This window comes from Balearica regulorum, chromosome 2, assembly GCF_011004875.1.
Source record: "Balearica regulorum gibbericeps isolate bBalReg1 chromosome 2, bBalReg1.pri, whole genome shotgun sequence".
Lineage (NCBI taxonomy): Eukaryota > Metazoa > Chordata > Aves > Gruiformes > Gruidae > Balearica > Balearica regulorum.
In genome coordinates this window covers 136,010,021-136,032,155 of record NC_046185.1, presented here as the reverse complement: position 1 = coordinate 136,032,155, position 22,135 = coordinate 136,010,021, and the positions used below count along the sequence as shown (strand labels likewise).

The 22,135-nt window shown below is 36.0% G+C and overlaps 1 protein-coding gene across 2 annotated transcripts in view; it reads right to left on the bottom strand.

Annotated features, from left to right (window-relative positions):
- Window positions 1-22,135, bottom strand: part of CRPPA (CDP-L-ribitol pyrophosphorylase A) — a 124,033-nt gene that overhangs the window by 25,758 nt on the left and 76,140 nt on the right. The window contains exons 9-10 of one of the 2 annotated variants that reach the window (XM_075746074.1): window positions 21,871-21,999; window positions 15,468-15,497 (exon numbers count right to left, since the gene is read on the bottom strand). In XM_075746074.1, coding sequence (XP_075602189.1) covers window positions 15,468-15,497; window positions 21,871-21,999 — 159 coding nt within the window. The remainder of the gene's footprint in view (window positions 1-15,467; window positions 15,498-21,870; window positions 22,000-22,135) is intronic. The other variant, XM_075746075.1, reaches the window with a different exon arrangement.

Here is a 22,135-nt window from a genome sequence, read left to right as displayed (position 1 = left end):
GAGCATCCTAGGAGGTTTCAATAGTTTATGATGGTATGAGCAGAACATTTTGGCAGTATATACGATACATTATGATTCCACAGAGGTTCCCTCTGTTATACTAATGTTAAAGCTTAACAAAAGCAAAATACTGTTAACATACTTAAAATTTATCAACTATGCTAATGTACTACAATGCTAATACCAGTAGATTATTTTGGGAAGACCTGCCTGGGGCTCCACCCTCTATTCTGCTCAAGTGTTGAAGTGGCCTGAGAACATTTATATTTTGCCAGCCTAAAGCAGCAATGAATAACTAAAAAGCTTCTCCAAACCCTGCTCTGGTGTACCACCGTATAACACTAGAACTTTGCAGTAAAACTGTCCAGGAAGTATCATCTACGATTCTTAAGGGAGAGTTGTCTTATTCTTGCAAGTTTTAGCAAACCTCCATGTTTATTTTAATGGACTTGGGTTTTAACTTCCAATTTTAAAGGAATAAATAGCCCTGCCATTGCTTTATTTCACCTTTATAATCTTGCACTAAAATGTTGTTATCATTAATAATGAACCCTCCATTGTCTTCCAAATTAAGAATTTTACTTTGCTGGTCTCAAGTTTTACAGTATTATCAACCAGTCTGCAAGCACAGCAAGCTTTTTCTTTTCAATAGGATATACCAGCGTCATTGCAGAACTTGGTTAATTGACACTGAAATTATCTTTCCTTCAGCATCTCAGATAATAATTGGGTCTCCACTGAACATCTTCATCAGTCATTGAGAAATGCTTTTTAACATGCACATGCAGTGAAATATGACGAGTAGTTTGGCACAATCATTTTCATAATTGAGTGGCTGTTAGGAATTTTATTTTCTTAAATAGAAACATAAAACTGGCGGAAATCTCCACAGTCCTACAGTTCAAACTCTTGCTCCTGAGCTATCCACAAACAAGATTGCTGAAAAATTCAAGTACCATTACTATGGCAACATGTACCACAACACCAACTAAACCTTGCTTCTTACAACCAGACATGCAGACAAACTCTCCATTCTCCTAGAAGGACTCCTAGGTTCCAGGCTTCTACCCAGCCTACTTTAAATTCTGCTTTCTTTAATATCATTAACCAAAATCCACACTGCTTATATACACACAAACATATTAGAATAAGGTACCAAAATAAGTTCTGAAATACTGCGTAACTAATTTGCATGCCACAAAATATATTTTAAAAATAACAGTGTTTTCTTTAAACACCATGATTATGGAATATCAAAAGAATGGAATAAATAAAAATAACACAAGGTTAAAAAAAATTAAAACCACACAAAAAGCCACCCCATTATGCAGCCTGAAAGCTGAGCATGAGGTAGAACCTTTCCTCTATTTCAAGCTTAAGATGAAGAATTCCTCACCACTTTTTCTTTCTTTCAAACCCGATCGTGTGTGTTCACTCCTCCCAGATCCTCTTACAAAAGATGACAGAGAGACTAAGATCTGTATCTCCAGATCTGGCCAGACACAGCATTCCCTAAAATGTGGTCCCCCACACAGAGCACAGCATCAGTGGTCCTGTCATCAATCACAGATGCAGACAAAGGAATATAAATATGCTTATTTCTAAACCTGATAGCTTGTTGATACTTGAAAAGAAATAAATCACTCTATGAGTATCTCATAAATAGTGTTCCTTTACAATGAAAGCATTAATAATACCAACAGTATATATAAAGAGCTAGGCAGAAGGCTATTTACCTATCCCAGGGTATGGAAAGGAAAAACTAATAGCATGAACAGTTCAAAAACTGAGTGGCACAATAAACTTACAAGCTATAAAACACTGTTGGAGAAAAATGTGGAATCACATCAACATCTTGTGAACTAAAGCTGTGAATCCCTACGCATTCCACTCCACGCATACTGGCCTTGGGCTACTATATTTCTGAAAGAAAGTGTGTAGATATTTACAAATTAACTTCATTTGATTTTCAAAAACTGCTATTCATCATTGCATCATGATTTCAATGAGGGCAGTCAAAGAAGCTAAAATGCTTCAGCTGAAGCCACTAAGTATTTGCTAAGTTGATACTGATGTCAATTCCAAGCTGGAGAAAAGCCCAGAAATTAAGGATCATGGTAGGCCAATTTCACAGGAATTTTGAAGAGAACATTATTTTCTTTCCGAATTTTAAAATTCCTTCTTCCTCTTTGCTTATACTACAAAACATTGCATCCTAGTTTCTCCTCTACTGAAAAATGCTGATAATCTCTAGTGAGTGGGAAAGATGGCATAACTAGAACATAATCCACATCGCTGGTACTTTTATTTATATCTGACAGTTTGAGCAAAAAAGAACAGTTTTGCAGTTGCTCCCACTTTACCCTTCAATATGCCATGATGAACAGATACTGTTAGCAATAATAAAATATTTTATCCATCTAGGAAATAGCTGTAGTTTAGAAAGTGAGACATTCAATCAACTTGAAAAATAATATGAACACAGCACGTCTCTTCCACATAGTGTGCACTTGTAACTCCTGGTAGGCCTTGAGTGTTCCTGCACGCATAAGCATGCGTAGGAATGTCTTGTTTCAAAATAAACATTACAAACTTGGGTAGTAAATATATAATTATCATCTGGATAAAATCAGATTCCTAAAATCCTATTGCCTCTGAGTATAATTATAGTAATAAAAGTATTGCTGATGGATGAAGAAATGTACTATTTATGCTGCAGGGATTGCAAATCAACACTTTTTATACTCAGCCAGTTAAAAAATCCAGTTGGCGTTATAAAACTTCATTGGTATATAAAATAATTCAACTCTGGACTGTAGTGATTAATCCTTCTGGCTTTCTCCTCCTGTATCATCTCTTTCCTACGATTTATATTACTATCATGATAAAAAATTCATCAATTCAAGAGAATGATTGGTCTTTACTGGATAAAACTTGTTTATATGAAATGCACATTCATTGTCCTAAACCACATCTTTAAGATATCTTTCATATGCAGTAAAACGTTGTCTCAGTAGATTAGAGCAAATATCTCCAAACATGTCTACAAAGGACAACTCTCAGAAACCTCCTATCTAATTTTAAAATCCTATCTTTAATCTTATTTTGCTCACTATATCCCTGGAGTGAATATTAAAAAGAAGGCCTATTTTACAGTTGCCAAGCGGGGATACATCATCTGAACTGCAAATTTAAATTTAAATGTTTTAGATCTTCTAGAAAGATTAAAAACATGAGCAGTGTTTTTATCTATATTTAGATTAATATATATTGATAGAGCTTCCAAATTCCGTCAGTAGGGGTAGAAGAGCCTTCTCTCGTTCAGAGATGATGTGGATATTGCAATGCCTTTCCTATTCTCAGAGGAAGAGCTGTGGGCAGTGGTCTACATTCAATTAAGCCAGCTCATAATTAATTTTACACTAGATCACTTTTTGAGAAAATAGAGAGGAAATATACTGTTCACCATATCCATTTTCTATTTTAAAGTATAAAGATTCACTCAAATGTCAGAATTATGGTTTCTCTCTGCAGCCTATTTTCGGATACTTTTTCATAAAGTGGTTTAATACCATACGATTACTCACTTTTTTGTCCCACAAGACCCATTGGGAACAGCACTGACAAGTGCTGCAGACCACCAGGACCGGTGAAATGATCGTGGACCCCATGATCTACTCCACCTGTGCCATAAAAAGCTACGTTCATTGCTGCTGCCCTACTCCCAGCCTTTTTTCTTTCCATCTCCAGCAATGTTGACTCCTGTCTTGTCTTTTTTTTCCCCTCCCTCCAATTAAAATGTCTGTTTACCCCTTATGCTTTCTTCTCGACACCAGGTGCCCAAGCTGAGGGGGACTGTGAGCACATGAAAAATCTTTCTACTCCATCTCAATGATTACACACTGTACAACAGCACCAAATAGGCGCAATGAGCTGGGAAAAAAATGGGGGGAAAAAACCCAAAACAAAGCCTGTGTGGGGTCGATTCAAAGGCTTTGTGGAAGAGATAGCCATAGGGAAAGCTGGAACTCAAGAACAATAAACCATGATTAGCATAGAGGAGTGTCTGCAAATTTCAGGGCTGTAGCTTTCACTAGCATCAACAGTGTATGTAGAAGAGAATGTTTATATAGCTGCATCACTTGGCTAAATCTAGATTAATGCTTACAGGAAAAGAAGAAAAGATCTCGCTGATATTATGTTGATCCTCCTACCAGGATGTAGTTTATCTTCCTCATTAAAGAAAAGTGGGAAAGAATTTAAAATAAAATGTAATTCATTTACTGTATCTTGCAATCCTAGCTTAGCTCACAGCTCAAACTGGAAGGAGTCTTCATCAGCAGACTCTATCGAGGATCCTTATGAGGGGACAGAAGGTAGGACGCTTCATAATGACTGCATAGGAGATGGTGATAATCTGATACGTAAGAAAGCATGAATGAACATAAAACCACGATTTTGCTCACTTTTCGCAAAACACAATGCTAGGACAGGCTACAAGTATTTGTTAGGTAAGTAAACAAACCACACAGCATACAGTAAATCTGCTTTCATCTGCTAAGAGAACTACACAAATAAGAACATTCCTTTCTTAATTGGAGAACCATCTTTATGCACAGCCAAGAGAGTTTTTCCTTATCTTTTCCAACAAAGGCATCCTATGTTTAAGTGAGAAAGCTTTTGGTCACTTTTACATTCCTCTTGTACTTACCTTAGCTACCCAATGAAGTCAAATCCTAGAGATAACATAAATTTAGACTAAACACAATGTGTAAGGATATCAATTTGCTTACAGTACTCACTAAAGCTTGTAAGAATAATAATCATGCTGTTAACAATGAGAAAATCATAGTAACAAAAAAAGTCCATCAGATTCATACCATGGGAGTGTACTAGCCAAGACTAATTAACACCAAATTACCCAACGACAAAGCTAATGCTTTTCTGCTGAGCTATTCTGCCCAATGTTCCCATCCCAAGTGAATCTGATCTTTTACATCCCTAATTATCCTAGCAAATACTATTTTAAACATAGCTATACTGCTTCTAGAAAGCACTTCCTACTTGCAGCTCTTGCATATTTGCAGCATGTGGGTAACCATCCCCCAGCCCCAGTTTGAGAAACACTCATACAAGCATTCTGGATAATTCCTTGCACATTTTCCAGTATCTGTATCAAATATGGAATATTGATAGAGAATCTCTGAAAAAGCACTTTGATGGTTTCACCAACGCTACTACTTTTTTAGTAAAAACTCTCATTTTAAAATAAATATCCTGTTCCATTTTTTCTGTGAAGAAAAAGCTCTTAGGTCTGCCCTGTTGTCACGCTGTAGTCTATGATGACCTTTGATCTGAAGCAAGAGTGAACATCATTTTCAAAAGGCAACATGAAGAAAGATCTTGACTTACAAAATGAGATGTAACTGAATGTTAGTGCGATTTGGGCAGAAAACTGGAGGGGAAAAAAGACTGCTTTTCAATAATAACCCCGAACATTTTGTATGTCTGTGTGTTTGAAAAAATATTGCTCCTGTCCCGCTTAACCAAGAATATGTAGGCGGTAATTAGGCACTGAGCCAGTGAGCCTCCAAGCAGTTTCTCTTAATGCTGTAATATTAATTAGTACAAAAGATGTTCTTGTTGAATAGAAGGGGGAAATGGCCTAATTCATACCAGAAAGAAGTAGAAGAGGAAAAATATCCAGAGTTAATTACATAACATTTTTTGCCAACCAGTGAAAAGCTGAAATAGATGGGTATACAAAACAAATACATGTTTCAGATGAGCTATATTACCTATGCAAGATGGATATAAAGGTATGAAAACCAATACAGAAGGAAGGCAAAGACAATAATGTTCACTTAAAAGAAGAATCTTGCATGTAGAATGGAAGAGGCTGGATGATTATTTTTTCTGTCTCTAACTTTCTGTGTATGAAGAAGAAATATTATTAGCCACTGATGTTGTTCAGCACTGAACATTCAAATCCATCTGTTTTAGAAAGAGACCCATTTCAAGCTCTTACAGAGTTACAAGGAGCTGTTGGCACATGAAATCAGACCTGCTTTTCCACTAGACGTACAAGCCCTGTTAACCACAAAAGCATCACTACAGCTGACAGAACTACGAACTTGCATGCCTTTGCTACTGCTGTGTCTGACACACAACCTGACTATGACAAGCTCTATTACAATAATTAGAAACTTTCAGCAGCTATTTTCTTATACCACTGAATTTTATTCCCACTCTCATTCTTGGGATGAACTATTTCAGCAAAAAGATTTTATTGTTTAGGAAAATTAATTTATCCAAGTGATAGAAAGCAATGTTTTTCCAATTCATGCCTGCAAAAATGGGGAGGCAAGGTATCTTGTAGCAAAACTTTGACCAGACAGAGATGGAATTAAGGAAAATGAGGAAACCATTTGAGTTCACTAGGCCAATTATTCAATAAGCTCTAGAAAAATCATGATTAACATTTGTTCAGTGATTCTTGGTAATAAAATGCACTTTCTGCAATCATCGGGGGGGGGGGGAAAGAAACACCAAACATGAAGTCACTTAAGCTTTCAGTAGAATGTTAAAAAACTAAGAGGCTGCACCTACAGACAACTATTACATCTTTTCCAAATTTTGTATCTTTCGCAAAATTTGTAAAACTACTGTGACATTTGCCTTTTCTTCCTATAGAGTTACTAGTAACTCCCTTCCAGTAGTGACTAGTTACTGGTAACTAGAGTTACTAGTAAGTTAACAGCAAAATCTTACATCAACTGGATGTAATAAATGCATGGCTAGCTGTTATTTAGTAACACAGCTAACTGCTTAAAATCAGTTTGGAGTAAACTTTAGAAAGTGGAATTTTGACATACAAACATGTTTAATGGAACTTCAGAAGCTCCCAAAAAGTGCAGTAAATCACCTCAAAACATTCTGAAGCTTTATAAACAAAGCAGACTCATCTCTACTCCAAAAGACTTAGAAACAGGAAATGCAGAAGACATTTTATATTATTCCATAAAAAATTAACTCTCCATGCTACTTCTTCTAGTGAAGTTGAGCCTGGGAAGAAGGGAGAGGTGGGGGGAAGGTGTTTTTAAGATTTGGGTTTATTTCTCATTATCCTACTCTGATTTGATTGGTAATAAATTAAATTTATTTTCCGAAGTTGAGTCTGTTTTGCCCATGATGGTAACTGGTGAGTGATCTCTCCCTGTCCTTATCTCGACACACAAGCCTTTCAATATATTTTCTCTCTCCTGTCCAGCAGTGGAGGGGAGTGATAGAACGGCTTTGGGGGGCACCTGGCCTCCAGCCAGAGTCAACTCACCAGAGACTGCAACTCTCTGAGGATATCCATTAGTTAAAAAGCAATCACCCTCACTGAAACTTCAACTTTACTCACTAAAAGTAAAGAGCTTCTAAATTGCACACCTATCACTGCATCGGAGTAATTATAACTGATCATCTACTCTTACACACACAGAGGATGGCATGGTTTCTATCAGATCAAACCTGCCTGGCCAGAGATGAAGTGCAGAATCTGAGAAGTGACCCATCCCTTACACACGTCTCCTATGATGACCGACCTGAATCCACGCTCTGTTCAGAGTTTCATTTACTTCACCCTCTCCTGTGCGATCAAACACCCATATACAAATTTACTAGATTATACATATAGCATTAATAATCTGCCTTACCTACCTTTGTCTTCCTGAAAACATGCATGCGATAAAATATTGGCTGGTACACTAAGCTTCTCCTAAAGATGCATTTGCAAGACAGCATAACAAAATGAACAGTTTGGGAGAAAATACATCACAAAATCCTTTCCTATCCTAAAATATCTCCCCTCAGACTCCCATGCCCTAAAGGGATTCTAATAATATTACACATTTTTTTCTTTCCTGATGGCTAATATAATGCTTAAAGAATGTTTTCGTCATGAAATATTTTATCTATAACATAGTATGCTCTGCTTACATAATTTGAAAATACTCTGAATTCAAACTTTTCCCTGGAAAACGCTTCCATTTACATTTTCAGATAAGTAGACTCTTCATACCAACCAGTGTTGAACAGGTTCTGAAAAAGCAAAATCAGCAAGGTTTATCTGCAGTAGTATGCATTTATTTGAACCTCAATATGTCAATCTCTTTGTAGGAATGTAATTATTTTGGGTCGTAATCATTTCAGTGTGTTAATTATTCATCAGGAAGCAAAGTAACCGTTACATTCCTGTCTAAAACACAAGCATCTGGACTATTTTATGGATGGTTTTAAAAATCCAAGAAATAAATGCAAACTCTGAAACATTAATACATCTGCTTCAGTTTTTCTTCTGCCCAAACACAAAGTACCAAGGGCAAATACCTCCTCAGCTACTGCCACTACTTTGAGAAACAGAATTCAGGATGTTTCATCTCTGCTCTGGGTAACTGCATCATGTTTTGCCCAGTTATCCCATACTGTACATAACAAGGACTCAAACCTCCAAAATTATGTCACTATGTAACACATGCATCTAGCGGAGGAGGAAGGGAAATGTTTTAATTAAAATTTCTTATCTACAGAATGAGGAAAAGGTGCACATGATCAGGAGCCAGCACAAGAAATGGAGCTCCACCCTGATCCAGACAGGGTGGTCCTGGAAAAAGGTAAATTACCTTTTACGGAAGGAACTAACATCTCCTTTTCCTCCAACAGCAGAATTAAAAGAGGAAGGAAGGTTACTCTTGATTTCAGAGGAAAAGGCACATGCTGTCCCTTTTGACAATGCAGTAAAAAAGCTAGGCCTGTAACAAAGGCCTACTTATATGTGATAAGAAACTATTCATTGTTACTTTAGGTAGAAGGTTAACAATTCTTAGAATGAGCACCTGCTGCACATCATGATAAAAAGGAGGAGCTACAAGACACTTCAAGGTCCTTATGTACATACTTTTCAGAAAGGGAGGACGCTAATTGCCTCCAGGAGCATCCTTATCTTTCTGAGGCATATAGCGAACAATTACCAATGCCGAAGTATTGAGAAACTAGGGGAAAGGTAATTTGGGCCAGGGTCCCCACAACCACTGACCCATAAGCCCACTACCCAAATTATACCACCTACTCAAAAGATAGAGGCGGAGAAAGGAACTGAGCATGCGTTCTAATTTGCATACTAGGCGAAGAAATATGAACCAATTATTGTAATGGGGAGTGTACCACTTTGTAATCTTTGTAACATTTGTGTATAAATATGACAAGAGAACCAGCGTTAGCGGTGCCTGATTAGGGAACTATCCTCCTGACACCCAGCGCTGCAATAAAAGGAAACGCCTGCTTCTTAATGCTAAATTGGTATTAAGGAGTTTTCTTTTATTCCCAAATTTCAGTGAGAACACCGCCAACAATTTTGGTTCATAAACTCCATGAGCTTGCAATGATAGTTATGCCATAATTTCACAGACTAATCTTTGTGCCTCAAACACTGCAAGCACAGAGCAGGCTTTGAGGACAAAAATCAAAAGCTGAACTCTTGAACTGGAATCTGATCTAGTCAAAGGAAAGCTCCGAAGCCATTTTACCTCATTTAGGATAATGAAAGATCTCACAGGACAAGGACAAGCTTCTAAAATTGCACAGCTCAGGGAGTGAGTGGACATAAAAGTTTGTGTGTAGTCACGCTTACAAAGCATACCTCATTTTACTGCTATCGTTTAAGTAGAGATCATACATTATCTCTGTGCCTCAGATGTTTTGCTAAAAATTTTGCCTACAAAATTCAACACCTAGTCTGATAAATTGAAGCACAGAGCACTGGAATTAAATACACAAGTGGGAGATACTTGAGCACGTATGTGCCTAAGAATTGGAAAAACTGAGTCAGGGAAAAAGTTGAAGGCAGAGGCTCTGCCAAAAATGAGCATTTGTGCTGCTGCCAGTACCACACAGGTTGAATCAAACTCAAATGTAAACAATCCCATTTTTAAAAAAGATTCTTCTTGGTGGAATCTTCAGAGATCAAAACAGTTATAAATCAAGCAGATTTATTTAAGCACATTGTGAAGTAATGGGTTCTGCCCCTCAATAGAAAGTATGACTTTTCCGAGCTGGTGGGACATTATACTGTAAGGCTTGGAATATAGTTAAAATATTATTTAGACGGATGAATAAAAATTGGCTTAGGAAAACAACAGCTCAAAGAATGTTTTAAAATCAAATATAATTAGGTCAGACTGCGAATGCTGGAAATTCTATAATGGTGACATTTTCCACCTTTTTTTAATCCAAGCATAGGACAGAAAAAACAGCTTTCAGAAATTACTTCACAAATTCAGATGAAAATCACTACCCACAGAGGTTTCCTATGATCTACATGTCTTTCTCTGAATGACAGTATTTTTAAATAGAATTAAAAAAATACCTCATTCTACCTCTGTTAATCCTAAATTCATGCATTTCTATGTCTCAAGAGACTTTTCACAGTAGAGTATAATCTAACTTCAAACGCTTTGCATCTCACACTGTCTGGAGATATGAACATATCTTCATACCCCAATGTTCCAAAACATATTTAGATGAAAGCCAGCAGAAATGTTTAGAGACTTAACATTAGTGAGATGAAGTTGCCGCAAGATTTGCTCCTGTTATCTCTAACTGTTAAAAAGTAAATAGCTCTCAGCAACCAGAAGCAAGCCGCAGAATGCATTCAGAGATTGTTCTGGCCTTATCCTCAGTGAAGAGAAATAACATGTATTTATTGGCTGTAAGTGAATTTGTTTGTTTGTCTCTTGCTTGGTGGTTGGTTTAGATGCTGCTTGCAGCAAGGTCTGTGAGATGCTTTGTGCAAACATGGGTAAGGAACACTGAAGGACCAAAGGCATATTTGCACCTTTGAAGGCAGTAACTGAATAGATTCACCCATTCACCAGGCAAATGGCTAGATGAGAAACCATGGCTGAAAAAGGCATAACAGCATGCTAAGAGCTCTTCGTAGACATCAGGGGAGCTTGCATGAGAATGTTCCTTCATCATTTCTCTGTAAAGACAGAGATATGCAGCAGATGAAAACAATACTCACATAGCAAAAGGAATCACACACAAAACCTGAAAGATAGTCAGTATGCATGAAATGTGTTGTGCTAGAAAGCTCAGAAGGCAAGATTTAGCTAGGACATGAGCTCACGGCTGAAGAAAGCAGAAAAAAGCCTGTTCAGATAACATAAATTTTGCAAATATCTGCTGAATAACAAATCCAGGGTGATGGGCCACAACAGGAGCAGGAAGAGCCACAGAAGCATAGGACAATAAAGACAAAGCAGAAAGAAAAAAGATAATAGGAGAGAAACAGAACCGACGGATAGGTTTCCTGTCCCAGTAAAGAGAAAGGAAATAGGTCAAAATATAAGAAATCTTGCAACAAGAATTAGGTCGCGCAGCTAGACCTGCAAGAAGAGCGAAGATCCTGGCTTCTGAAAGAGTCTGGCTCAAAAGCCGAGAAAGAAGGACAACATCCCAGACTGAGGGAGAAAACATAAGACAGAAGAAATTGCAGATGAGGGCGCGAGGAAGACACCCGTCACAGAACGGATCAAAGCTAAGGAAAAGAGCCTGGATTATGTATACTGAAAATAAAATGACAAAGGGACAGAAATGAAAACTACATAACGAAAAATTGAGGAAACTTGTTAAAAGGAAGGTAAATACACAGCTAAGAGAATTAAACCCTCACAGGAAATATGGAAGCTCCTAAGGGTGACCATATTGAAAGCACAAAGCCAATGAATGCTGCCGCGAGGGTCTGGGGGGAAAGCTTGAGGAAGGGCAGAAAGACGGTGGTATGGTTAAACAGCAGGATAAGGGAGGTTGTAAGAACAAGAAGGCATCCTTCAAAAATATGGAGACCTGCCCAGATAGAAAAACTAGAGAGAAGCATAAAATTTGGCATAGTAAATATAAAAACACAGTAAAGCAATAAAAAAAAATAGATTTTGAGGAACAACTAGCAAAAAGAATCAAACCCCCAAATAAATCTTTCCTCAGACACATCAGAAGCAGGAAGTCTGCCAGAGAGTCTGTAGGGCCAACTGATGATCGATGTGTACAGAGAGCACTCAGGAAGACACGGCTATTGAAGGGAAACTAAATTAATTCTCCAAATCGGTGTGGGGAAATTCACATGCTGGGTCCCCTCTTTGTTAACAGCCAAATAACCTGTAAAATTACAGCTAACTGTAGAAGAAGTACGGAAGAAATTAAAGAGAGGAATGTAACAAATCGTCAAGACTATATGGCATTCACCCAACAGTTCTGAAGCTCAACTCCTAACGGTGGTGCATAATCTCTAGTTTAAAAATTGCCTTAGTAGGCACGAATGGGTGGCAGTAATTGCCAATTTAAAACAAGAAAAATCTGGAAAGATACAGAGAACTACAGAATACAAAGCCTTAAGCCTGCACCAGGCAATTTGACAAAAAATTAAATACTGGATAGGAATAGTGGTCAGCAAGTTAAAGATGATGGTAGAGTCAACATGTCTGTCTTCTGAAGTTTTACTTTGCAATCTTACTGGATTTCTTCAAAGGAGTGGGTGACAGTTGATTGAATTTACTGGGATTGCCAAGACTTTCAACAAAATTCCTTGCCAAAGAATGCAAGACTAGGAAGCAGGGGACTCCACTCACTGTCAAACACTCTCTTCCAGCTCTATTAATGCTATAGCTTTAGCAATTTTTAACTGCATTTTTGAATGTAACAAAGGTGATATGAGTGTTGTTGGTTGTATTAAAAGAAGCCTTCCTAAGTAGTTACAGAAATAATAATAACATGTGAAAAGGAAAGCTCTCGCTCATCCTATGGAAGGACACATCATCTTTTATTCAAAGAAAAATCCTATTGCAGTCAAGAAACACAGCTTTAGTACAACAGAAGAAAGTAAATGGAGGCTGGATTAATTCACGTTTCTTGAAACCCAGACTCAAAAAGAGACGCAGTCTCATTTGAAGACAATAGAAAATATATATTGGGAAAGATCCAGAGTAGCAAAAGCAGGTTTATAATTTCCTATTGTTTCTATCACAGTTATGCTGAGAAAATTATCTTTATTTCAAACAAACTAGAGAAGTTACTGATTTTCTGATATTTTCAATCCAAAATGTCTGTTACGTTTTATATTTATCTTCCCAAATGATTTTTAAAAGTTCTTTGGGATCTGAAGGCTGTGCACAGGCTGTGCATTTTTCATTCTTGATATTATATGGCTTTTGCCATAAAGTGTAATATCACATACTATTTTTATATACTTCAGCACTGAGTATGTTCCATAATGGATGACTTTCATATGAACAATCTGATACAAGCAACAAATAATATTTGGGACTTAGTATCTAAAATCCATACAGAAAACTCAAGCACTGCTTCCAACCCTTGTAAAGAAATCCCCCAAAGTCAGCATGGGGCTGGATTACTTGATTCCTGCTTGTAAATAGCAGGAGAGGGTGAAAGTGGAAAATAACATTTCCAATATAGATTCAACGGCCACTGCCTCCACTGCACCAATTTTAGGAGCTACCATACCTTGAGGACTGTAACAAAAGACGCAGTATGGTTTCAGTTACTAACAATATACAGCTTGATGGAAATTTCTTCTTTTATTTAAATGGCTGCAGAACTTAAGTTTTCCTGGTCAAATACAGTGATGAAAATGTGCTACAAATTGACGAAGTTATATGGTTGAAGGGGAAAATTACATGGCACAGTAAAAAAAAATTAAAGCACAACTGATATCTTTATCATTGGATACAAGTAAATTAATAGAGCAGAAATTACTGATCTTGGCCTGTGGAAACCTAAATTCCACAGGAGTGTTACAGATCTTTTCCATATGATTAAACAGAAAACCTGTAAGTCAACACAGAACACATCTTTCAGGCAAGGCAACTCTACAGTAAAATACTGATCAACATCTGTATTACCAGCCAAGCTAGCACTGCTCTATAAAATTCTATTTTCAGAGTTGTTTAATACTTTAGCTATAAAACTAAACTTTGGATTGAAACTGGAAAAAGTTACCTGAAAAATTTCAGCCTTTTTTTTTCTAAAAAAGATTAGGAAACTAACACAACAGCAAGCTGGTAACATTTTCACAATGCCTCTTAAGCACACATAACAATTTTAATAAGCTTCCTTTTTATTGCTGTTTTATGTATTCAGAGCCAGGTCAGAAAAAAACCAGATGCACTCATCTCTACAGATGAGTATTTTGGTTGCCTGCTAAATGGTGCCTCTGGGGGATAGCATGGAAGCAAGGTGAGAAGAGTAATTTTTGATGCCCGGTTTAGACAGTAAAAGAGTACAAGCATTGCTTTAAGCCAAGAATTGCAGCACTAACAATTCAAAAGTGTAACTGTCCATAAACAGATACAATGGACTTCACAGGTTTCTGTTAGGCAAGCTAGCAACGGAAAAAAGAAGTTAAAAGCAGTCTGTTTGCAAACAAAAGTTTGTGTCAATATCCTTTCATCTTAAATGTTATATGATTCCACTAAGAGATAGCAGGTCAACATCAAAGCTTTCATAAGACAGAAAAAAAATCAGAATAACTCATACTAACTGATTTGAAGATGAAAATCAGATTTGATGCTCATAGTATTTGCTTTTGCAAATGGTTCCAATTCAATGTTTATTTCCTACCACATTAAAGTATCTAGCATAATTAATACATACACACTTTTCTAAGTTGATATATTCTATATTGCTTTTTCCTTTCCTCTAGAGAGCTTGGCATTTCACCTTTTGAATCTATTTGTTCCCCAAAATTCCATTCCATACTATTAAGCTATTTTAAAGTAATATATTCTATGCAATTAAAATATCCACAAAAGAAACAACTGGCAACCTTTATTGACTAACATTGCCAGAATGGCTGAACTGGGCTACAAAACCAAGGAAGTTTAAAGATGGTCTTAAGAAGACAACGACTTTTAAGATAAGTCTACATGCCTTAATCATTTTGTCTGACAAGGTGATGGGAGAACTCTGATTTCTCCAATTAAAAGTTCAATAGCTGAAATCAGTCTAAAAAGGTCATGTGTAAAAGGCATAAAACATTAATCTCATCATTTTCTGTGCAGCTTGTTAAATGCCTAGAAGCCGTAATAGCAAAGACAAATTGAGAAACTTTCCGACCTTTCTCTGATAAAAACCTACACAGTTATTTAATGAAAACCCAAAAGGTTACCAATTATTTCTCTAAAAAGCTCATCTTCCCCAGACTGGGAATTTGGTAATGCACTGTGAAACTAGTTTGTGGAAATGCTTCATTTGAATGCCTTTAGTAAAGTTGCACAGTTGTAATAAATCCACTGATTTATTACTTGTTTTGGCTGGGAGAGGAGGAAGACTTGAAGGAAAACAAGGAAAGGCAAGGAAGAGGCAAAGACAGCGAGTGAAAATTAGCAAGCAAATATAAAAGCACATACCCATGCATTCAAGGTAGACACACTAAAACCCTGAAAAAAAGAATAACAATCACAATTTGTCGATCAATACAATCCAGTTTCAGGCTTCAGGATATCTACTAAAATCAGCAGCAGTACAGACGAGCGGCTGTGCTTCACTCAATGGTACACACCAGGGCGTTTCAAGCAAAAGTGAGATTTCCAGGTTTTGTGTTACATGATTTAACACTCAAATGTTTATGACCTTTCCTGACTCAAAGCACAAAGTTTAACCAACATTTTGGTAAACTTGGAATTGACTAATGTTCTGAAGATGTGATCTTTTTTTAATTTCTTGACATGCTTTGAATGGTACAAAACAGACAAATCTATTTGGTCAAATAGATTTCAGTTTAAAATAAAAAGCCACCTAGTTTATTTTTTCTGCTATGTAGTATATAGAGAAATAATATTCACACATAGAAGTATTTCTTTGGAACTACTGAGCTTTCTGTCTTTTAAACGTTAAATTTAGAACTGATTTTCTGTAGTTAAGTAATATAAATATTTCATTGACAGAAATCTTAAAGAGAACTTTCTATACTAACGTGAAAATTACAGAAATATGTTGTTCTAACAGGCAGTTGTTACAAACAGTATGACCAAATCTATATTTTAAAACTGTGCTATTTTCAGAAATTCCTGTAAATGTGCTTTCATGTGAGCAAGTCTGACAGACAAAAAATTCTGATGATCAAACCAACTAGATAGAGCAATGTTTTTGATCATATACTTTTTGAACAAAGCCTGTTAAGATTTCCACATATTCATATGGTAAAATATGTGAATGAATGATGAGCTGTTGGAGATTTTAAAACAAAAATCAAAGAAAAACTATCAAGGTTGGTCAGAAAGTTATTTGTAATCGTTTGTGTGTGTGAAAATACTGATGGAGCACAATGATTCTTCTCCATGAAAGTATAATCTTTTTCACCAAAGCAAATTAATCTGCTTCAGACAATCTCCATCCAACTGCAAAATTCAAATATGAAGATAAGCTAAATATTACTTAAATTACTGAAGATCTGAAAATTGATATATGCAAAATATCACCTATAAACATTTAATTTCATAAATTCTACTACCATCTTTTGGAGGCATTAAAAGCTGATATGGCCCATTCAGAATATTGTCCTTTATGAGTGTTCTTACTATTTTTGTGTGAGCCATTCTCAAGGGAGAAGGACAGTTTTATGTTTGATTTCTTGAGTATCAAGTTAATATAGCCCCCAGTCCTGTATCTTTTATTCACTGAAACTCCATGAAGAGTTACTTGTAGTTTTATTTTAGAAGTCAGTGTTTGTAAACCTTTTTCATCATGGCAGTTCCACCTATTGCAAAATCTGCAGTCATGACTGATTGCAGACAGTAGTAATAGGAAGGATAAATAATGAAGGATAATAAATAAATAATAAATAATGAAGGATAAAATACTGTCCAGACTCTGTAAATATCAATCTCTGGGTTTATTGGTGAATGACTTGCTAGGCCTTTGTATTAATAAGCTTACAGATGCCAATTTCTATGAGGTTACTCACGTAGAAAGTTTCAAACTGGATTTGGTTTCCCTCTGTCTTACACGCTGTGCAAGCAAGATCGCTTTGGCTCATCACTCACTTGCCCACTTTTCCTTGATGAGAGAGTGAATAGTCCGTAGGATCACGCTACTTAAAAGTTCAGTTTCTGGCTCTTGAAAATACTAAACAGTAATTACTTGGTCTTAAGTACTTCTATGAATAGATGTAGGTTTCCAGATACATCAGACTATTACGTCATTGCAGCCGAAATAAAAAAGTGTCATCTTGAGAAGAGAGGGGTCTCCAGGCAGCATCCCAATCATCCCAATCAGATTGCAATCATTTGACTAATTCTATGCTCATTATTAAATTAATCAAGAAGCATGCAGGGGTCATGTAGGGCATGGTTCATTTGTTTTCAACAAGTTATCAAACTTTTAGTTTGTGATTTTACTTCGTTTGCCCTTCAGGCTCATCATCTCACTACTGGTTGCCAAACCACCTTCTGCTTTGCCACTTGGATGATCCTATTTGTGGTTGTGATCCCTGTTTTGAGAACCACTGCCTTAACGTCTGCACATAACACTATTTTTAGGGGATCTTTGATGAAAAAGAAACCATAAACGTTTACCTTTTTGGTTTACCAAGTCAGAACACACATTTAGCACTGTACTTCCTGAGCCATCAAACACACGGTAGATGGGCCTCTTGCCTTCAAAAAGTCTTAAAGACTCCAGTAAATGTCCAGTGTGTTTGCATAAGAAATCACCCACAGTTCAGTTTCCTTTTAGTTTCAAGCAGCTTCATAACAATTATTCTATTGTGTCATTTTTCTCTTTTTAGTGTATGGACTGTGACTTTTCTGGCTGTCAGTTCCTTTATCTTAATCAAATAGCTGTTTCAGAAGTAAAAGTATTTGGGGCCACCTTACCCCAGGCAAGCTTTAGCATATATTTGTTTTTGTGACCCAACATTCTGTCAGTGCTTCTCTGAAGTAGGATTATTTAAAATTAATATAGTTCTATAACAAAGATATATTAGTGTTACTTTCATATTTCAAATCTTTCTGTGGCTTCCTATGTCCATCCAGGCATGCTTTAATTTGGATAATTGTTCGTTTTTATTCTTTGTGAAAAGTAACAAAGTTATTACTGAAACTTCTAGACCAAGATTTGATTATTGCAACCTTTACAAGCTTCTGAATTTGCACTCCCACATTAGGAAATGCTGCTTATATTTTCTTTTTACGTGTATTGAATATTTTTTGTAATTCAGTCATAAGACATTTTTATTTTAAAAGGGAGAATAGCAGTAAATAGACAAAAACAGTGTTTTTTAAAAACATTATTGTCATATTTAAGTATAAAACCATTAACTACCTAGGATATGTTTAAAGATAACAATGCATGTGTTCGTGAGAGCAAGGTCCAAGTACAGTATTATTCCATTGCTCAGAACACAGATTAACAAGTAACTACCACATGCAACTGAGGTTCCCTCCCAAATCTTGTAGCTCGAATGGCATAAACCAACGCTTTCAAGAATAATGTATTTCCAGCCCTGCATGGATGCAATGTCTTGACATTACCTTTTGTATTCTTTGGTTTCTTGGCAATCCTTAATATCTCTTTAAGTAAATCTTTGTTTATTTAAGAGTACTTGGCTTCTTTTTATTGCTTTTCCTCTTAATATTCAGAATTAGCTGTTCTGCATTACAGCCTACTAACTACCATGCAAACCAAATTCTTAATCCGATATATAATAATACCATACCAGTCACTGCTATTTTCAAGGTAAAATACTCATTAAATTAAAACAGTTTGAATTTTACTAACATTGTCATCAACATATGCCAGTTATATCTTTCATAAAAACTGATTTTTCCTCCCTATTTTTAATTTGTCTTGCTTATCAGCTATTTCCCTCATCTGAAAAATCCTCAAAAGGTAACTCCCCAAGTTCAGACTCTGGAATTTACTGAATACTATTTTCCCCTCTGTGTTTTGAATACATAAAGCATTTCTAACATTGCAGGACTGTTTTAAGAAAGATCTGTCTTTAAAAATTTTTTTGTAAGTGAAATTTAAATGAATAATATTTTCAGGATACAAACTAGAGCTGTTATGAAGTGGATCCAATCTTTGTATCAATATCAGTAATTTGGTACTCCATGCATGTTTAGGAGAGAAATAACTAGTTGTGTACAAGCTGTGAACATGCACTCATTTTGAGCAAATAGAAGGTACAAAGCAGGTCATCTATAAAGCACATTAAAGCCTTTGCCTTTAATTTTCCTAATCAGCTTCTCAGAGTATCAAATATTCATAGAAGTCCTTGCTATCTTTTTCTAAATAGCAAATAAACACTAAATTTAAGAAATGAAAATAAAGACATACTTTTTCTTAGGCCTTCATATCTCCTCCAAAACTGTTAAAAACGTACTCCTAGATTCCAAAAGCATTTCAATTCCATTTCCAAAACATAAAAAAAAATTACATATCCCCCAAAAATATTAATTTCAACAAATTTACTTTTCTAATGCAGAATTTTAAAGTGCCCCCATATTCTTTTATATCAACATATCATCATACCCACTTAATCATATAACCCTTCTAAGCAAAAAATAACTTCACCTCAGTATTACCATGGTCACGTGTCTCAATAGATTCTTTGTCCCTTATATTTTATCCCTGGTTTTGAATTAGTAAAAGTGTGTATATATTAACCTTGCATGTCTGGTAGCGATGATATAACCTGTCAGCTAGAGGGAAGCTCTGTGAATTAATCCGTCATCACTCTTTTCCTGAAATAAACTATAGCTTTCAAGGACTTCTGGAAAGCTGACTCTAACAGAAGTTATTGTGACAACAGGCTGAGTATCCTGCATCACAGCAGCAGGTGCTTTTTGTGTTCCCACTTCCTCTGGCCCTCCCATCACACCTGTACGAAACTCACCTTTCCATCCTCAAGCATGGAATTCACCTATGCATCCACCTATTAGCTAATGGGTTGTACTAAAAGTAAAATACCTTGGTGACTCTCAAATCATGCTATGGAATTAAAAAAAAACCAAACAAAAACCAAAACTGTTTTAAAGATGTCTTTTAACTTAAACTGTTTTGTTTACATTGCCCCCTCTCACCCTCCCCTAGACCAGCAATAAAGTTTGGGTTACATAATTTCTAGATTCATGTGTCAAGTCTTTCCATAGGTGCTCGCCTAGAGACAATTATGTTCTTTGTAGATCTGCAGCCAAAAGAAAACTTGATACGTATATCCCATATATACACATGATTTGTACAACCTATTAGGCATCTATCAAAACGCTGACAAGCAGGAACTCAGGACTATATCCCTGTCTTTGTGAGCAGGACATGTTTTAAAGCCATTTTAAAACAAGAGAGCTAGAAGTAGTTTACTTTGCAAAGTGTTTTCCTTTTTCCATGCTAAAAAATGACAACTCTCTGCAGTGATCTTACATAATCATCCTAGCTTTTTATTTTCAAAAAATGAAGGCAGTGTTCTGCTGCAATTTTCTTACCACCAAGGATCAAGAATTTCTATATTGTTGTTACACATGCCTGTTATTGTTAAAATGTTTCAGTGCCACATTCACAGAAATCCACTGAAGATTATAAAAGTTCTTCCTGTCTTTCCAGTCAGCTTCACTAACTGTTGTTATCCACATATGTATATTTGATCCATTCGCCTATAAAATCAACACATATACAGCCAATGATGTTTGTAAGGAAAAAAATGTACTTACACTAAAGCTATATTTGCAATGTTACTTTTTACCATGGTAAGGTGCTTGTATCACCTTAAAGCTACGTTTCAACAGTTACTGAAATGATTTTTACCAAATCAGAAGCCAGAATTCACCCTGGAAAAAATGGGGTTTGATAGTACAAGAAGGAAGATTGAAAATAGTTGTATACCCTTGTACGTTATACAAACAAGTGACAAATTAACACAGAATATAACAACATTATTCATACTCTGTTGGCATAAAAAGTCTGTAAAAGCATAAACTGATAGGTATTGATACTCATAGCTCTTAATAAAGCCCCCAGAATTTGGAGGTAAAATCAAGTCTTTGGTATACCAAATATATACCAAAGTTATATAACTATAGCCATGTTTAATCAATTATATATAAACCCAAACACCTACCTCAACATTAAAAAAAAAAAATTAAAAATCAGTTGAGATTACATTTATTCTTCTTTATTAAAATTTCCACTGAATATGTGACTTCTTCCTTCACTGCTGACTAAATTAAGAAGCTGCAAAAACTGGAAGCAAGGCACTTTTCTGGTTGGCAGAACACGTTTCCCAGACAAGATGGTTTATTTTAACCAGCTTTTGTGAGTACAGAGGATGCTGGAGTGCTAACCCTTTTCGCCTCCGGCTGAGGCGATTTGCTGCTACAGCAGACATGGGCACCATTTGTTTCACCACCTATATGCCATGCCCTTTCTGTCACCTGAACATCAAACTCTCTTCGGATGGGGAATGTAACATTCTGTAGAACCACTGAACAATTGTACTTTTACTATTTTTTTTTTTTTTACTTTTTTAATGCTGCAAAAAACAAGTTTCAAAGCAGAAAAGCAAAAAGGGCCCTAATATTTTCGCATGGTCCTAAAAAATGTTTACGATTTATTCCTCTCTAATCAAAATGCTTACATTTTGCCTGTAACTACAGGCTCTTCCGAATTTTGAACAAGAATAGGCAAGAATCTTCCCAACAAATCTTTTTCATGTCATATTTATTCCTCTTTGATTTTGTTTTAAATGAAGATTCTATCATTAATCATATAAATCATAAAAGTAGATAATTTGCATGTAGCAAGAGAATTCCATACCTTATATTGGATAAGGAGACCATAAACCAAGATATTTTTCTTTTTCACTTCCCTTGCAAATTTCTTGATCCTAGTTAGTTCTTCTGTCCCAACACCGAAAGAAATATTTTCAGAAGTATCCAAGTGCACCTGCAAAGGAACAAATATGAAAAAAAAATCCACTTTGAAAAAGCTTGTTATTTTAGACTGCCATTTAATATCTCATTTTTATGTGTTAAGCACACATAAAAATACAGGCTAACAAAGGTTTTTATTACTTTGCTTC